General features: G+C 38.9%; 3 protein-coding genes across 3 annotated transcripts; 1 reads left to right on the top strand and 2 right to left on the bottom strand.

The window, feature by feature from the left end:
* Window positions 1–1,064: 1,064 nt before the first annotated feature.
* Window positions 1,065–1,522, bottom strand: N7478_002294 (uncharacterized protein; the record flags this gene model as incomplete). Its single annotated transcript, XM_056918508.1, has 2 exons — window positions 1,065–1,377; window positions 1,431–1,522. Coding segments are annotated over 2 exons (405 nt in total), but the record flags the coding sequence as incomplete, so codon positions are not given.
* Window positions 1,523–7,739: 6,217 nt separating this feature from the next.
* On the bottom strand, window positions 7,740–10,060 carry N7478_002293 (PHD finger domain protein; the record flags this gene model as incomplete). The annotated part of the gene is made up of 2 exons (XM_056918507.1): window positions 7,740–7,920; window positions 7,977–10,060. The coding sequence occupies 2 exons, from the start codon at window positions 10,058–10,060 to the stop codon at window positions 7,740–7,742; spliced, it is 2,265 nt and encodes a 754-aa protein (XP_056781665.1).
* A 5,105-nt stretch (window positions 10,061–15,165) lies between these two features.
* N7478_002292 (WD40 repeat domain-containing protein) lies at window positions 15,166–16,932 on the top strand (the record flags this gene model as incomplete). The annotated part of the gene is made up of 1 exon (XM_056918506.1): window positions 15,166–16,932. The coding sequence occupies one exon, from the start codon at window positions 15,166–15,168 to the stop codon at window positions 16,930–16,932; it is 1,767 nt and encodes a 588-aa protein (XP_056781664.1).
* Window positions 16,933–17,947: the final 1,015 nt, after the last annotated feature.

Below are 17,947 nucleotides of genomic sequence, written 5' to 3'. Positions count from 1 at the left end.
TCGGCTTCAGCTGGATTCAGAGGTACCGAAAGTGATGAACCATCCACCACCCAAAGACTATCACGAATTAATACATTCGAAGACGCACACAAAAGTGAAGAGAGTTGGCCCTCCAATGCGTTGGCTGATGTTTCGGTAACAAGTATTCTCGAATGGCTCTAAAGAACGTTTAACATCAACCGAACCACAGCACAAACTTGAATCATCAAACCACTCTCTTTTAGTTCCTCACATGGATTTCAGTACTCTTGCCACGGGCTACGATACTGAATCAACCATACATGGCCATGCTATGGAAAGTGACTATTCTATCATTCCTGATGTCTGGATGATATTTACATGTTCCCTCCCGCGTTGCTCTTTCCATTTCCACGAGGATTGTTACATATATAATTAAACCACTATTTGTATCTTTTGCTAGTCCTAACCTGTCCATGTTTACAGTTGGCCAGTATTAATTTACAACTTACCAAATCCTAAAGCTTCCCAGCACGCATATCTTAACACACTGCAATGGCCAATAGTATACCAATTATGCTCGAAATTGGAACCTTTATGACGCCTATTAATGTCCACGAAGATATTTTATACATATAACTTTCGGATATGGTCACTACATATATCGGTGAGAAGACAGATGATATGTGTGGACAGAGCCCGAGGAGTTTCTGGGTGTGCTAGGAACGTAACGAGTAGTAGAGCCCTTTTCCGGAGAGAATCCGAATCGATAAAGATAATGTAATGGCCACAATAATGCTTATGAGTTTGAGGGGTGGATGTGATATCCTAGAAGTGGACTATGTATCAGACTTGTCACGGTGGTAATATGTCTAATTTAATAACGGCTGTTAGTTGGTACTTGCTGATTTAATACCAAAAGGTTCTATAATGTATATTATGGATGGCAAAAGATGATTTTTCTAAGAGGATTGTGTGTATATAAGTTTTTATTTATAAAAGCAAAATTCAGGGGCCTGGTTGTTTCCCTTATTCTGCTGCTCAATATTAGAGTGGGTTTCTGATGAACATAGAGTTTATTAATAAGATACTAGCTTCGATTAATATCAAGATTGCTCCTTAATTGTGATAGGTACTGCTCCTATAGTACTAGCTCTATTCCATTTACTGATTTTAATAATGTAGCTTGAATTGTGGTTGAGCTTCTTAAATTTGTTCGGTTCTCTGGGCTCTATGGAGGATCCCCAAGCTAGACTGTATATCTTTATATCCCTTATATCGTTAACGAGATCGATGTATCCCTGGGATTTATATATAGAGTACACAGTCTGTATACTACTATTATGATGGATAACTATGTCGTCCATATCGTTAGACGTTAAAATATCGTTTCGATCATCCTTTTTGTAAAATTGACTACTGCGTATACCTTAGAACAAAAGGATGCCAAATGTATGGGGAAAAGAAAATACCTTTTGATGTTCGTATTTTCGATATGAATGTTATATCTATAATCACCATGAATTTCGATCTGAATGTATTGCTGGGGTAACGCGGAAGTTATTCTTCGTTAAACTGATATTGTAAACTTAATTTCGAACAAAGAATATTGGGTTAATGTGAAAAGAAGAGCGAGAGAGATATCGGAGGATAAGCCCTATACACGAAAAATGATGATGCATATGTGACGGTTACTTATTTTTCACCATGGAAAGGCTCCAGGCCCCACGTGCATCTCGGAATCTTATATGTAGTAACATCTTTGAAGCTGTATTTTTTTCTGCAAGTCATCCAGGATTTTCTAGTGCTCAATAAATTAAGGTAAAAATATTGGCATCGGAGTAATTTGGTAATTAGTTGTTTGTTGATGATGATGATGATGATGATGATGATGATGATGATGATGATGATGATGAATTCATTTACCTGATCTAGCTTGCTCTGAATACAACAATACTGCAATGCGGGAGTGTTTTCGAGCCTGCTGATAGCTAAAAGGTTGTCGTCAGCCCACTGGGCGACCTACAGACTCGCAACCCAAGCTTAACATCAGAATACTATCACGTCATCGGCGACGCTGAACAGTGGAATTTCATTAGAAAATATATGATGTTTTATAAGATTGATTCGACTAGAAACAGTATAAGTATTGATATTAGTGTTCGGAAACGCTCTACGTACTTGGCTATGATGATTTTCTACCGTACTAATAGAGGAGAATTATAAAGGACCAAAGTAGAATTTATATTTAATTAAGCTAGGCTATAAATGTCACGGGCCAGTGCCCGGTATAAAGTCACGTAGCACACATAATTATTTTTAAAAGACAATTCAGCCCCGTTTTAACTCTATTATAGGCCTAAAGATAACTAAATATAACTATAATATATATAAGAAGGACTACCCTAAAGGAGGGATATTATTATAGGCTAGTACCTAGTATAAGGTTATATAATATATATAATTATAATAACCTAATATATAGAATACCTATTTAGTAATTCTCTCTTTAAGCTTTTTATATATAGTATATAGCCTAGCTTAATTAGATATAAATTCTATTTTAGTCCTTTATAAGTAATACTAATATACTAACTTCTAATTATAACTAATAGTTATATATAAAACTATATTATTAGATTATTACTATTTAGTAAATAAATATATATATTCTTATAGGTTTACTTATAAAAATAGTCTAATCTATTTTAATATAAGAAAGTTATAGAAACAAAGATATATAAAGTATTATAATCTGATAAAGTATAAATAGTTATATCTTAATTCTAGCTATATACTAGAACTATATAGTATAATAGTAAATCACCTATTATATTAAGATATATATTAATATATAGTCAAAGCCTACTAACGGTACGGCGGCCTACGGTATAATCGCGTTTAGGGTATATAATTCGCTTGGATGGACCCACTTTTCTTGATTTTTGTATATAAAACATTTACTTATAGTAAATTCATCTTGGTACACCCCTTTTTATCCTATCTTTGCTGAGTTATTCGCTTAGTCAGCAAAATCAACTAATTAGAATATCTAAAACCTTTGATCTTCTATCTCTATTATATATTAGATTAGCTACTAAGGTATCTTCTATACTACTATCACTAAAATATATCTAATTAGGTATATTAGATACCTAGAAGCAGGTATTATATACCTTTTAGTCCAATACTTATCCAAAACTGACGCAATCTGCTTGTACAGCTTAGTTCAAGTCCTAATTCAATTATAAGATTAGTTATATATCGGTCTTAAGAATTGTTTCATCCCGATATGATTATCTTGATATATAGTCTAATAAGGCTAGTATATAAAATTCTTTATCATTCTAGCCTATTCTAGATAAAAGGCTATCTAATTAGGTTAGTAGGCATATTAATAATAGGCTTCTAATTATAGACTCTTTGATCTAGACTAAGGTAAATAAGCTTTAGTCTTATATCCTAGAATATTAAAATTAATAAAAACCTGCTTTTTTAGATAGATAGCTTGCTTGCCTCAAAAAGCGGTATAATATTTAATATTATATCTTCTATATATAATCAGATAAAAGAGATTTATATAATATATAACCAATATAAACTATCTAAGATATATAATATAGATAAAACTAGCCTATTTTGGCGATAAATACTAAATAGGGGTTTCTCTAATAGAAAAATTGCTGGAAAAAAGAAAGATAAGACTTGAATCTCTCTTATTGTAATAATAAATACAGATGGTTCAGACTGAATACCTTTATAGATGATTAGAATAGTAAAAACCCTTTATACGCTCTAGGGATATAATTTCTAGGGTTTAGGCTATATATAGCACTAGAATCAGAAGACTTAGATATATTAAGATATTATAAAGGAGTGGTTATATACTTTTTATATATATATTCCTATATATAAGAAAGTATTATTGCTTCTTAATAATACTTCTCTATATATTACTAGTCTTAAGAAAGCCCCGCCACTATTCTATTAAAGGTCCTATTTTTCCTATTAAATATAACCTTAATTTACTAGTCTTTAGACTAAGGAATTATCTAAAATATTAAGTATTATTATTAGAAGAAATAGATAAGATAGATAATTACTATTATTGATTAAGGTCTTGACCTAAAAGTTTAGATAAATATCTTCTATATGCTATTTTAGATCACTTAGATTTAGAAGAGCTTAGTATTAGGTAAAATAATTAAGAATTATTTTATTAAGAGTTCTTTAATTCGTCTAAAGTAGAAGGATAAGACTAAAAGTAGAGATAGGACTGAAGTTAATTCTTAGCTATTTTTAGAGCTAGGGCTTAGTAATAAGATCAAAGCTTTATATAATAAATTAATTAAGAGGCTTAGTTATAATAATATTATATTATTTAATTAATTCTTAAATCTAATAGAGGAAGATATTATTAAAAATAAGACTAATAGCTAAGATAAGATCAATAACTAAGATATATATATTAATATAGAGAGCTTAGAAGTATAAGATCTTAAAGAAAACAGGCTACTACTAGAGATATTATCTAATTTTGAGGTTATGGCTTATATATAGAGTATATTACTATAGGCTGGAAGTAAAGAAATAATTATATCAGATAATATACATCAGATTAAGAGCTTAATTAGTGTTTTCAGCCGAATTCAAGATATAGAAAAGCATTAGGTGACCTTAGAAGATATAGGATAGAAGCCTAAATAGGCAATAGGGCTTAGGGCTATATAGTTTTAATATTATATTATCATTCATAAACAGTATAATCTATTTACGGTACATAGTTTACTTAGGATGGGAGGGTGTACCGTTAGTAGGCTTTGACTGTATATAATATTATTCTTTTCCTTCTTTTTTAACTCTTATAAAGTCTTTAGAATAGTAATAACTTCTATAGTTAGATTAAGCTAATTAGAACTATTATTAACTAATAATTTTAAAGTCTTTCTTAGGTAATTAAGAAAATTTTTATACCTATTAGTTATATCTATTTTTTTAAGTCTTAATTCTTTTTTTATTATAACTATAATTATAGATAACATAACCTAGTTTATTATAATTATAGTATCTAAATAAGCTATTTCTATAATTAGATTATCTTTAATTATAGTTCTAATTAGTATTATTTAATAATATAGTATCTAGATCTATAGTATTAGGATTATAGTTATATCCTTTAGTTATTATTCTTCTTCTTAATATAATCTATAATTAAAGCTTCTTATTTATACTATATAAATCTTTTAATAATATTAAGTATAATACTTAGATAGTTATAATTTTTAGTTTATTATCTCTAGAGAGATATATTTATATTCTTTTATAGGAATTAAATAAGTATTAGCTTAGATATATTAATTCTATATTCTACTATAGTTTCTTATAAGTCTATTATATATTTAATAAAACTATAGTCTTTCTAATAGTACTTTTAGAAACAATCCTATCTTTTCTCTTTACTAAGATATTTAGAAAACTTATATTTAATCTATTTATAGTATATAATAAAGATATATAATATAGATTAGGTTAGATATATTAATATATTTATTATAGTATTTCTAAATATAAGCTATATAATTCTTAAAAGCTCTATTAGAATAGATAATCTTATTATACTCTTCTAGTTTAGATCTAATAAACTAAGTAATTTTATAAAAATAATATTTATAATTATATAGATATTTTTGTATAGTATATAATCATAATAATTACTTCTATATAGTGATTTTTAAGTAGAAATCTTCACAATATAATACTTTTAGTATTATTCTATTACTAATATTATTCTAAATCCTCTATCTCTTAGTAGATCTCTATACTATTAGATCTTCTATAAACAAATATATATATTCTTAGCCAATATAGTGATCATATCTGAATAGCCTTATAGAAGATACTATTGGAAGGTAATACTACTAGATGAGATCTTTGTGACAAAATTAGTATATTATACAGACATATCTAACTATAGTAAGGGAAATAACTATATAATATATACCAGGCATAAAGATAAATAAAACAAACAGGCTCAATCAGGTTAGATCAGGCAATATAGACATTATAGCAGCAGACATAACGGGGTTACCGATATAGTAGGACAACATAGGAAATAATATAGTATAGGAAGGCAAAAATTTAACAATAGACTTATATATCTTTTACTTAGGGGTTATATTACTAGATTACTCTTAATTTAGGGATAATTTATATATAGTTTTAGATTTTTATAATATCTAATTAGAAGCTTTTTATCTATAAAGGGCTAAAGTAGAATTTATATTTAATTAAGCTAGACTATAAACTATATATAAAAAGCTTAAAGAGAGAATTACTAAGTAGGTGTTCTATATATTAGGTTATTATAGTTACGTATACTATATGACCTTATACTGGGCACTAACCCGTAACAACAGTAATCTGGATCCTTAATATTTTTAACTGTTCCTTTAGCTTCTAATAATATTCTCCTTATCTACTATATTATAATAATTTTAAGTTATATCTTAAAAGAATTAAAGATCTTATAGTATCTTATATTAAATACCTTACTCTAGTCCTCCCTTGGAATTATAATCTTTAATTTTTCTTCGAAGCTACTAACTAGCTTTTCTATGTAGTTTAAAACCAATATTATTACTAGCTATCTATTTTTACTTTTTTTTACCTCTTATAGTATGACTGTACTAGCGAAGGAACTCTTTGATTAGTGTATAATCTAGGGTTGTATAACCTAGTCCTATTTTGTACCCCTAGATCCCTATATTATAACGAATCTAGGAATGTATTAATCTCCGGATGGCGCCTGGAATATATAGCCTAAGAAAACCTACTTTATCTAGAGCTTGATAGTGTTATAGTATATATCTTTTATCTTAGGTATCCTTTTGTCTTTATTATAGATTGAATCCTTATCTACATAAGCACCAAAAATATAGCTGTTGCTTTCTGATTGCTTCTGATATATCTCTTTAATACGTCTATCTTATTGAGTAAAGAAGTAGTTTCGCCCTATAGTTATAATGATAAAATAGCTAGAAGTAGGCTAAGGTAGAAATATATATAAAATAAAGAAGAACTGAATAAAAAATAAGAATATACCAGTAGAAGAGGGAATTATAGCTTAATTTATACCTATAGATCTTTACTAAGTAAGTCGTAGATAAAATAAGTAAAGGAAAACCCTTCTTGCGTTACTATATAATATATGATAGCCATTTCTTCCATTTTTGGCGTCACCTGTTTTGGCTGTTAAGGCTAGGGTGCTATAGAATCCTTAAGAAATTGAAACTGATTAAGCCATCAAAAGTAATTCATAATTAGACAGTATTGTGGGGCTAAGTACTATTTTCGGTATAGGCTGAGTGTAGAATTGGGTATATAATAGAGCCCTCTAATTAGTCTAAGTAATTACTGGGTAATCCCTAAGCACCCAATCGACATCACTAAATACTCGAGGATCTAAACCAGTCCTTGCTGGTGTATCACATAATAGTCCTCGAGCTCGTCAGTAAGTCTGAGCCCGGACTGAAATTTACTCAGTAAGTCTGACTCTGAGCACCCTCATCAAAGCGGCGGCATCTTGAATAGGAAATCTCCACCTGGCAGAGGAAATATGTTACGTATAGCTACATAGGTATCATCGAGGAAGAGAACAACAAAGGATTAGGGAATAAAAAGAAAACAGACGGGAGACAGCCCGGCTAATGCAAAGGGGAACAAAGGAAAAAAGGGTCGTCAAGTAGCATGAACATAACACAGGTCACAGAAGCATTATAGCTCTACCGAAACCGAAATGATTTATGCGCCAAAGGTGAAGGGGGACCGCCACCAGCTCCGTATTCGGACTGGACGCGTTGTCGGGATGGGGTATGATCGCAGAACATGCAGACGTAAAATGAAGGAAGATTGGCTCGCTCCAATCCCACACATTTGGTGTGTAACCAGTGGGTGCATGATTCGCTAGAAGAGGGTTAGTTTTGCGGTTAAGGAAGCGAATTATGGAGATGAGAACGTACCATTGAATCATGAGATGCCCACCATTATCCATTGAACGACAAATGCAACGGGTAGCATTACTGGGGTTGCTGTGGTTGCTGTGCCTTTCGGTATGCGGAGTCGCCAAGTCTGGGTCGGTCACGGTAGTTGGGGAGGCATTGGAATGGCGCGATTGTATATCAAAGTCACTATTGATTCGTGGAGGAGATGATCGCAGGTGTGAAAATGTATGTGATGATCGTGGAAGAGTGCGAGAGCTATAGTTTGCAGTGGATGGCCTAGTACTACGGCCACGTTCCTTAAGAACCTGTCGGAGGGCAGCCTGGGCATCACCGCTCTCATCATCCTCACCCGGTAGAGACTGTGAAGCAACACTGCCGCGAGTATATGAAGCATCAGAGTGAAGTAAAGAGGAATGCCGTTTAGGTGTTCGTTTGATGGCTTCAGGGGATCCACGGTATGTCGATCGACCGGAAGCACCTCGAACGGATCCGGATCCAGCCCAGGGAGACATACGCCCTGACTGAGATGAGCCAACTGAGGCATATGATCCCTTGGAAGGTGGGCGAGAACCAGAGTCGCTTCGAGCCAAGGTCGGCCGGTTGCCATCAAACAGCGAGAAGGAAGACTGAGAGCGAGGCAAAACGGGGTATTCAGAGTATTCGGCCGGGTCGGCCTCACTTTCAGTAGCAGATCCATCCAAGTCCATACCAGTCAAGGGGTCAGTCAGACCAGTGGGTCCCTCATCAAGGGGCTGCATTTCAGCCTTCGCACGACCATCGCGACCAATTTTAAGGATCACAGATGATGAACGAGTAGGGAAGTTAGAAGCGACAGATGCTGATCGCGCCAGAGGGGCGGGTCGCATCCCTTTAACTGGAGATGCTCGGCCTTTAGACGGGCTTTTACGAACTCCACTGCTAGATCTCATACTTCCGCTAGCCTGACTGAGTGGTCGCTGGCATGAACTTGTCAGAGCGTTGTGCGTGACACTTCTTGTCAGCCCAGGACGCAAACCTCTAGGCGTATAGTCATCATCCTCTTCTGATAAACTCGAAAATGATCCAGGGCCATGTGGCTCATATCCACTCGCACGACGAAACTCCTCCCGTTTAGACTCCTCAATTTGGTGATGGTAGGGTTGCCTTATAGCACGGGAAGGATTTCGTTCCGGAGTCAGCTGGGTTCCGCCAAAACGGCGAGCTGGAGAACTCAAGAACATGGCTGGATCTTCTGCCTTGGCTACGGGCATACGAGGGGATGCGGAGAAAGGAGCAGGGAACAATGCCGCATCGGTAGGCGGGGCAGAAGAGATCCCAAACCCGCCTGTGAATTCTGGCAGATCCATAGAGCCCTCAATAGTCGGTAATTGTGGAATATGGCCATTCAAGGAGGTTCCCGGAACCTGTTTCGGTGGATGTTCTGCATCGCTGTGGACATTGGGAAGGGGAATACCATGAGTTGGTTGCTCCTGATCATGATCCCAGAATAGACGTTGCTGTGGGAAGAAGGGAGATCCTGTTTGATCTAACGAGGCCAATTGAAAGAGATCCGGTGACGATTGTAGATTACCGAACATCCGCGGTGATGTTCCCAACAGTCGACTTGGTGTCTCTAGGTGATTACCAATTCTCGGCGTCGTGCCTCTTCCAACGCTGTTCAATGGGTCAAAGTCAGGAATCTTCCGCCTGGATGCACTGGTAGGTGGTGGTGTTTGCATCGATGCTGCTGACTTTGCTGAATTCACCGTTCCAGGACCATCCCCACTCATGCTCGATAAAGGCTTTACCGGCCGAATCCGCCTTGCTGTGTCTGTCTGCTCCGATGCCCTTCCATCCTTAAAGTCTCCTATCCGTGGGTCTAGTGTTTTCGTCTTAAAAGGGTTTGATGGTGTGCCCAGGGCGAATTTTTGAGGTGAACGAAGAAATTCCGGACTAGAAGCATAAGGGTCGGCGGTATCCCAAGTGACCCGCGGATCGAAGAAACTGGATTCAAGCTTAGGTGTAGTAAAGGAGTCGATTGCACCCGTTGTAGGGGTCCGAGTCGGAGTTTGCGGTTCGCCGTTGGGATAGCTGAAGCTGAGCATTGCCGGGTGGATTAGCATGATGAAAATGGGGTCATGACCAGGAGACGATAGCAGATAGAAGGTCCAAGGAATTCCGGGGGAGAACTCTTGATAGAAGATATGGACTCTATCTCTATCCGCTTTTTTTTCCTTCCTTGAAAGGGGAAAACAAGCACCCCGCACGAGTAAAGGGAGGGAAGGGGAAGGGGGGAAACGCATACCTGTGGACAGGGTGATCCCAACTCATGTCAGCAACTCGGGGACCCAGCAACCATTGAAGGTCAAGCTGCCAGGCAACCTTAATTAGGAGGAAGAGAGGGAGAGGGTGGTAGGTGTTGGTGGGGGGTTGAGGGAGGAATGCTCGACAGGGAGAGAGAGGATGATAACGAGGGAAAGGGACTTTAAGGTTGACGAGTAATAGAAGCCACGATCATCGAATCTAGATCATCACTTTAATGGTAATCGAATAAAGTGAAAAAATTAGATAGATAAGAAGAGATCGAAAAGGAGATGTTGTCGATCCGAATTGGTATATAAACCCAATTGATCTGGAGGTTTCTTTTTTTTCTGTTTTTTTTTTCTTCAGTCGTGTAGTTATGATGTTAAGAGACGCCTAGTCGAGGAATGTAGACAAAGTTTGCAGAGCAGAAAACGAGACTCAAAAATCAAGACGGAGGGGAAAGTGTTTTTCTTTTCCTCTGTTTGTCCAAGTTCGATTTTATTACAATTTTTTTTAATTTTTTTTTCCTTTTTTTTTCCTTTTTTTTTTCTTTTTACGTGGAGACTATTTGATGAGCCTCCACCGATTATCTCCACTATGAAGCTTCCGGACAATCAGAATGCATCGGATCTCTGCATTTACCCATTATACATGGGATGTTTGAGTACTTTTGTCCCTGTCATGTCTGGCAATATTTAATATTTAATGTATATAATATTTCCCTATAAGATACAACTGCTACTATAATAAACTCTAGACGGTTATAATGCTCCGTCAAGAGGGGTGGTATTCCCCCCGCCTACACTATACTACTAAGTTGGACTTTTCAGCCCGCCACACTCTCCCCATGTTCACAGTACCAGTGTTAAATCCTCGGTCCGGAAGTAAGCACAGCCCAGCTGAAAAGAAAGGTAAAATGGGTACAAATGAAAATCACATCAGACCCGAACCAAAAAGGATCGAGATTCGTCAAAGAAAGGCACCGGTACCTTCCTGGGGAAAACGCCGATCTAGAGCCGTATTTGGGGCCAGCAATAAGATCGAGCCTTGTTCGGGGGCGCCAGCGTTCCAAGCTACGAGAGAGCAGACGAGCCAGTTGTAGCTCGTTCTGCATCGGCGCTTTGTCCGTTAGTGAGGCCTAGTGAGGCCCCAGGGCGGGCCAATCTGACTGATGACGACATGTGTCCATCCCTGGCGAGATGAAAGTGGAGAGTGTGGTATCCAGAGACTGAAGAGTAGCTGGAGAGGAGAAAATAGTGGTAGATTGAGAAGTTGGGGTATACTTATACTATACCCCGTAGTAAATGGTTGACAAAAAACCCCCAGAAATATAGACCTATACAGCCATCAACAACCAGCTCAATCATGGCTGATTCAGATCTCGCAGCTCGGTGGCTATCCAGCTTAGGCGGTTCCAAGGTTGATCCCCGGATAAAGGGGGAACTAGTTGGTACCTATTCCGTCCGGAGAAAGGTGCCTAGACGGTTACTATGGAACTTTCACTAATTTTCAACAGGTTTTTTCTCTTCCTTTTCTTGAGACCAATTTGTCTAGTTCTCTTTGGGCCAATTTGTTAATTTCCGCTCCCTCTCGCTTTTCTGACTGGATCCTTTATTCGAGGATCGCCCACATGCAGCTACATTCGCGGCCCCTGACATACGAGCCAGCTTAAACTCGCTTGGCGGGTGACCTGGAACTTGGTCCTGCGCTAGCGTTGTCGCTTCGCCCTTACTCCGTACTCGCGGTCGGACATCTGGATCACACTTAGTGATCCATACACAGTCCATATGTCCTTTTCTTCCCTGTCGTGGAACAGATAGCTATCTCTGCATAGTGTCGCAGGACGGAGTAGACCGAAGTATATTAGATAGCTTACACCTCCCTAATCCATGGAGTAAGCACCTATCTCGCCAAACAAAGGAGTCTCGGCCTCCGACTTTCGCCCGCAGCTTACAGTATTCCTCGGAAACCCACCTTAGCTTCCTTCCCGCGATTTCATTCCCATCGAGATCTCTTATTCCATAGTACGGAGAACGTTGATCGTGGATCCCACTTTTCATTACCATCCGGGGTCCTTTACTAGGAATCTTTGGAAGAATGCTGTAGGAATTGAGCAGGACCATCCCGATCTCAACGGGTTCTCCTGGCGACTGGTGGAGTCGGTCGTGCCCGACTACTCTAAATGGCCCGTGTGAACAGCCAATATGCAGGTTGGGCACAAGCGGATCTGAGGCGGATCCTGTTCCGGGATCTTGATTTCAAGATGTTTGAACCCGCAACCCACACTACTGTGCCATCAGAACACCTGGCGACTCCACCACATTGCGGTAGCCCCGGATGGTTCGTCAATTGTTCAGGCTCACGCAAGCTGTTTCCTTTTCTTTTTGCGCACAGGAAAGCATCAATTCGGTCAGATATATGGAGTATCCCGTATCTCATCCTTTATCGTCCTGAATACGGGACGAAACTAACATGCCATGTGAGCGTGGTGGCCCTATTCCGTACCTGGCTAGCAAGGGATCCACTTTTCTGACTGTCGAATTCTAAAAAAATGCTGTAGACCCAATAAATAGCATTGAACAACAATGTATCATTTATTAACGGAGTTGTATTTTTGTTCTTGTACCAGAGCTAAGATTTCATCTTGCTGTGAATAGAGTGGTCGTTGGCGCCCAATATCTCGTGGGACACTAAAAACACGCATGAACCCCTCTTCTCTCAATGCTCAGATCAACGTCGACTATTCGGGTGTCTAGGGCCAAGCGAAGTGACCTAGATGCTTGGAAGTATAGCAATATCAATTATCTGCAACATATCTTGGAATATTGTCTCATTTTGCCCGCAAAAGCTTATCTCACCCATTTGGGCAGCCACCCCGCCTGAGCATGACTCTAAAATGCTCACTGATGCTTTTCGTTGGTTACCATATTCTAACAGAGCTCTAAACGCACTCTGCTCCGATCATGAGTACGATTTTGAAGGATCAAATTTGGCGGATTACAAGTGGGAATTAATTATGGAAGCATCGGCAGTACGTTTCGAGACTTTTGTCTTTTGTGGAGCTCCTTATTGACTGGGACATAGCTTTCGATCACCCATTGCCTATTGTGGAGGACGATATTTATGGTTCATACCGAGACCGAAATGAAGATGAATGCCCCCCAGACACGAGGACCGCTCTACTTGACCAAGTCAATGACTGGATTTCTTCAACCGGTGGACCATACATATTCTTGTTAAATGGAATGGCCGGTACAGGGAAGTCAACCATCTCTCGAACGATCGCAATGACATTTAAGAGTCCCGAATATCTATCGGCAAGCTTCTTTTTAAAGAGGGGAGAGGAGCACAGGGGAAACGCAAAGAGCTTGTTCCCAACTCTAATACATCAGATGATGAACTGGAGCCCCGAGGTACAGGCAAGCGTCATAGATGCTCTCCGTCGAGATCCAAAGATCGCTTCTAAATCGCTGAGCCAGCAGTTTGATCAGCTTGTATTGCAGCCACTACTTCGCCTTGACGAGGCCAATCAGCAACACCAAAGCTGTATAGTTGTCATTGTGATCGATGCTTTGGACGAATGTGACCATGAGCAAGATATTCAGACTGTTATCTGGTTATTTTCAGAGCTACATAGGGTGAAAGCAGTCCGTCTTCGAATATTTATTTTTGACCAGCAGACTCGAACAATCTGTTCGGCTTGGGTTTTCAGACATTCCCTTCGACTATCAACACGTCCTACTCCATGAAATTCCCGAAGAGGTGACAAAACACGACATAGAGCTATTTTTGAATGATCGATTCATGAAGATCAGGCGGAAGCGTAATTTAAATCAGACTTGGCCTAACTACAAGGACATGACTGTCTTGTTGAGCTGTCAAAACCTTTATTCATTTCGGAGGCCACTGTGTGCCGATATATTGAAGGGCCAAAATTGAGCCCCATCAGACGCCTCTCGGAGATTCTGAAAGACCAAGTCAATTATGGCACACGGATGGAGAAGACTTACATGCCTATTCTCAAACAATTCATCTATACAGACCAAGATGAAGATGTCTCCAAATCGGAAGCAGAATCAGAGCGACAACAGGTTCTTCATGAATTTAACACGATTGTAGGGACGATGATTATCCTTGCTATCTCACTTTCTATCAATACTCTCTCGCGACTCCTCGAACCCTCTATCAGAGCCTCGAAAATGGCAAGCATCGAAGACCTAGTCGAGTATGTTAGTGATAGACTGGACGCGTTCCATTCTGTTATGCGAATACCCCATGATCTCGACTCTCCTATTCGCATTATGCATTTATCCTTCCGAGATTTTCTTCTACAAAGTGCTAGTGAATTCCATATGGACGGACCCAATAAACACACCGACATTTGTCAACTATGTCTTGAAACGATGGGATGTCACCTCAGGCAAAATATCTGTGATTTAGATAGCCCTGGAACGGCAGGAGAAGACATCGACCCTAAATCATTCCGCCGGCAAATACCGACCGAATTGGCATACTCTGGTCGCTTCTGGATACATCACCTTTGGCATAGCAAGACCTCGGTTGCTTTTCAAAGCCACGTTCAACTCTTTTTACGAAAACATTTCTTACATTGGATGGAAGCAATGAGCCTAATAGGTCATTTGTCGGACATGGCAGAGATGCTTGCTGTTCTACGGGCGATTCCAACGGTAAGACCTTTTTGATACTTTAGATCTGTATAAGAGTTTTTTTCTGACAAAAGTAGATTGGGAATGATGAAGAGACTTACAAGTTCTTACACGATGCGAAGCGATTCTTTTTCAGGAACCATCAGATAGCCGACTTGGTACCTCTTCAGATTTATTGCGCGGGTCTTCTCTCTGCGCCTCAAGACTCCCTAATACATAGGGAATTAAATACAGAGCTCCTCTATCCCATTCACTGGATGTCACCGGTTGAAAAGGAGTGGGGCTCGGAGTTACAGATACTTGACGGCCTATCAGGCACTGTCCAGTCTGTCGTTTTCTCCCCCGATAGCAAGTTGCTTGCCACAACTTCCTTAGATGACACCTTACGAGTCTGGAATGTTTTTACAGGCATGCCACAATATACTGTTTATGGTCACTTTGGCCTGGACAGCCAGGTAGCTTTCTCGCCTGACGGGCGAAATCTGGTCACAGTCAAAGATGGAAGTATTCAGCTTTTGGATGCTGCTACTGGTATATCACAGAAAGCAATCCACCCAAAGGCCAAGTCAGATTCGATGAAGTCATTCTCCTTCTCCTCAGGTGGCCAGCTTATGGCGATTTCTAAGTTAGGACCTACCTTAATAATTTTGAATATGAAAACAGGCAGCATGAAGGAGATCGACCACTCCTTCAATAACAGCGTCGGGTATCATAAGTTGTCACCCGATGGTCGATTTATAATCACAAGCTTTCCAAACTTCAATTGTCTTTCCGACGCCACGACTGGTATAATACTCCAGACTTTTAAAGTCGTGGGAAGTTCTGTCTTCTCCCCTGACGGACAGCAACTGGTGTTTCTCGCAGGAAGAGCAATTTATATCTATGAGATATTGACAGCAACCTTAAAGTACACCCACGAGGAACATGCGAAATCGATTAGACTAGCGGTCTTTGCCCCCAATAGCCAGCTACTTGCTCCTGCGTCTCCTGACTACACTATATGTCTCTGGAACACTGCAACAGGAGTACTGCACAAAAAGATCCAGAGTAACGCAAGAGCACTGTACAAAAAGTTTCATGACCCTTCAAGAGAGGTCGGAAGAATGACATTCTCCGCTGATGGCCAACTGATAGCGTCTGCCTTTGATGATGGAAACGTAAGGCTCTGGGATGCTAATACCGGCGCTCTTCGACAGACTTTAGCTGGACATATGCCTTTGACAGCAATTGCATTTTCTCCAGATTCCCAAATGCTAGCATTGTGCGCATCGGACGGTACTGTGCGACTTTGGGGGGCCACCGTGGATGCATCACCGCGGGCGCACTCGATTGGTTCGGACAGTGTGGCATCGATGGCTTTTTACACCGACAGTCGGTTCTTAGCATCTGGTTCTAAACATGGAACAATGAAGCTCTGGGATACTACTGTTGGTACTTTAAAAAAGACGTACCGTGCTGGTACGCACTGGGTTGATACGATAGCCCTCTCTCCCGATGGTCACTTCTTGGCATCAGCAGATTTTTCTCGAGTTCGAATCTGGGATAGCACCACGGAAGTAGTTAAAATTACTCTATGCTGCGAGAACAGGATATGCTCAATGGCATTTTCTTATGACGGAAAACTGCTTGCAGTTGCCACTTATCATAACTTGCAATCCATTGTTGGTGAATTGCGCGGGGATCGGTGTCGCGGTATAAAAATATATGATACTGCCTCTGGTAAGCTACGGCAAACTGTTGGTGGTCCGAGTCTGGCGAGAGAAAGGGGAGCAGCCACAAACAAGTATAGAGGCCAGGTAGTGGTAGCTTTCTCGCCCGACGGTCATTCCTTGACTTCAGTGTCGCAGGATAGGATCGTTCGGGTTTGGAATGTCGCCATGGGGGCCTTGCAAGAAGAATACCCTTACCATTCTTGTCTAGGTATCGATTACCTCACCACAAGCAAAATTCTTTTTGAAAGGCAAATTAGCAGCAACACTTTTCGTGCCAGTCACCAAATCCCGCCGACCGGCATTTTGATATGATGCTCCATGATGGAACATGGATAGTTGTGAAAGGCAAAAGGATTCTGTGGCTCCCTCCAAAGTATAGATCCAACTGTTCCTTGTCAAGGAAAAGAAAGCTTGCTCTAGGACATAAGAATGGGAATGTTTCTTTCCTGCGGCTTGATGTGGATGACTCCGATTTGAGGATATAGCATTAGTAGTTCTGAAGTAACTACCTCTAGTACATACTATGGCTGCTGTCTATATGATAGTAATGGAATTTCAAATGCTTTAAAATAATACAGGAGATTTCATTTGATGCAATCTTTACATTCAAATTGTTTTACAAGAGGAAAATCATAATACATGTATATTGCTGTATAATCGATCAAAATAAAATTTGAAGATGAAAATTCGAAATTGTTTTACTAGTATTTCTAAAATTTTGTATGTATTGTGCTTTCCAAAAATAAACATTGAATTGACATATCAACATTTAAATAGCAGATCACTTGTCCTTTCAGATTATGTTTTTGAAATTTTTTTTAAAGAAAAAGACATTGGAATGAAAAAGAATTGAAAAAGAGGTATGTATCATTTTTTAGCACAGGTTTTACAGTTTTTAATATGTCCCATATTTAAAATTAAAATTTCTGAATTTCTGTCACCTTTAGAGATTTACTGATCAACGAAACCAATAGGCTTTAAGATAATAAGTCGATGTAAGTATAATTTAACTATTTAGTTAGAAAAACGTATGATTGTAAATTAAATTTACTCATAAAATTAGTCGAATATTAGGTAACGAAATGGCCAAGCCTTGTTCAAATGTTGTTTCTCGAAGGATGTAAGTGGCCTGGAATATCAGGCATAACACACCCCACCGAGAATTGCTAATACCACCCCTCAAATGGCTAAACCCACCCCTTCTAAGCTCACCGCCGTATTTGTAATACCACAAGGCACAAAGGCATCAATTTTCTGCCGGCAGCATGAATACGGTCCAGAATTAAATCTCATCTCCACGTAAAAAGCTTCCATTTTACCACACATT

The sequence above is a fragment of the Penicillium angulare genome (genome assembly GCF_028827245.1).
Source record: "Penicillium angulare strain IBT 27051 chromosome Unknown utg000003l_segment0_segment0, whole genome shotgun sequence".
In the NCBI taxonomy this organism is placed as follows: Eukaryota; Fungi; Ascomycota; class Eurotiomycetes; order Eurotiales; family Aspergillaceae; genus Penicillium; species Penicillium angulare.
This window is presented reverse-complemented; position numbering and strand designations above follow the sequence as displayed.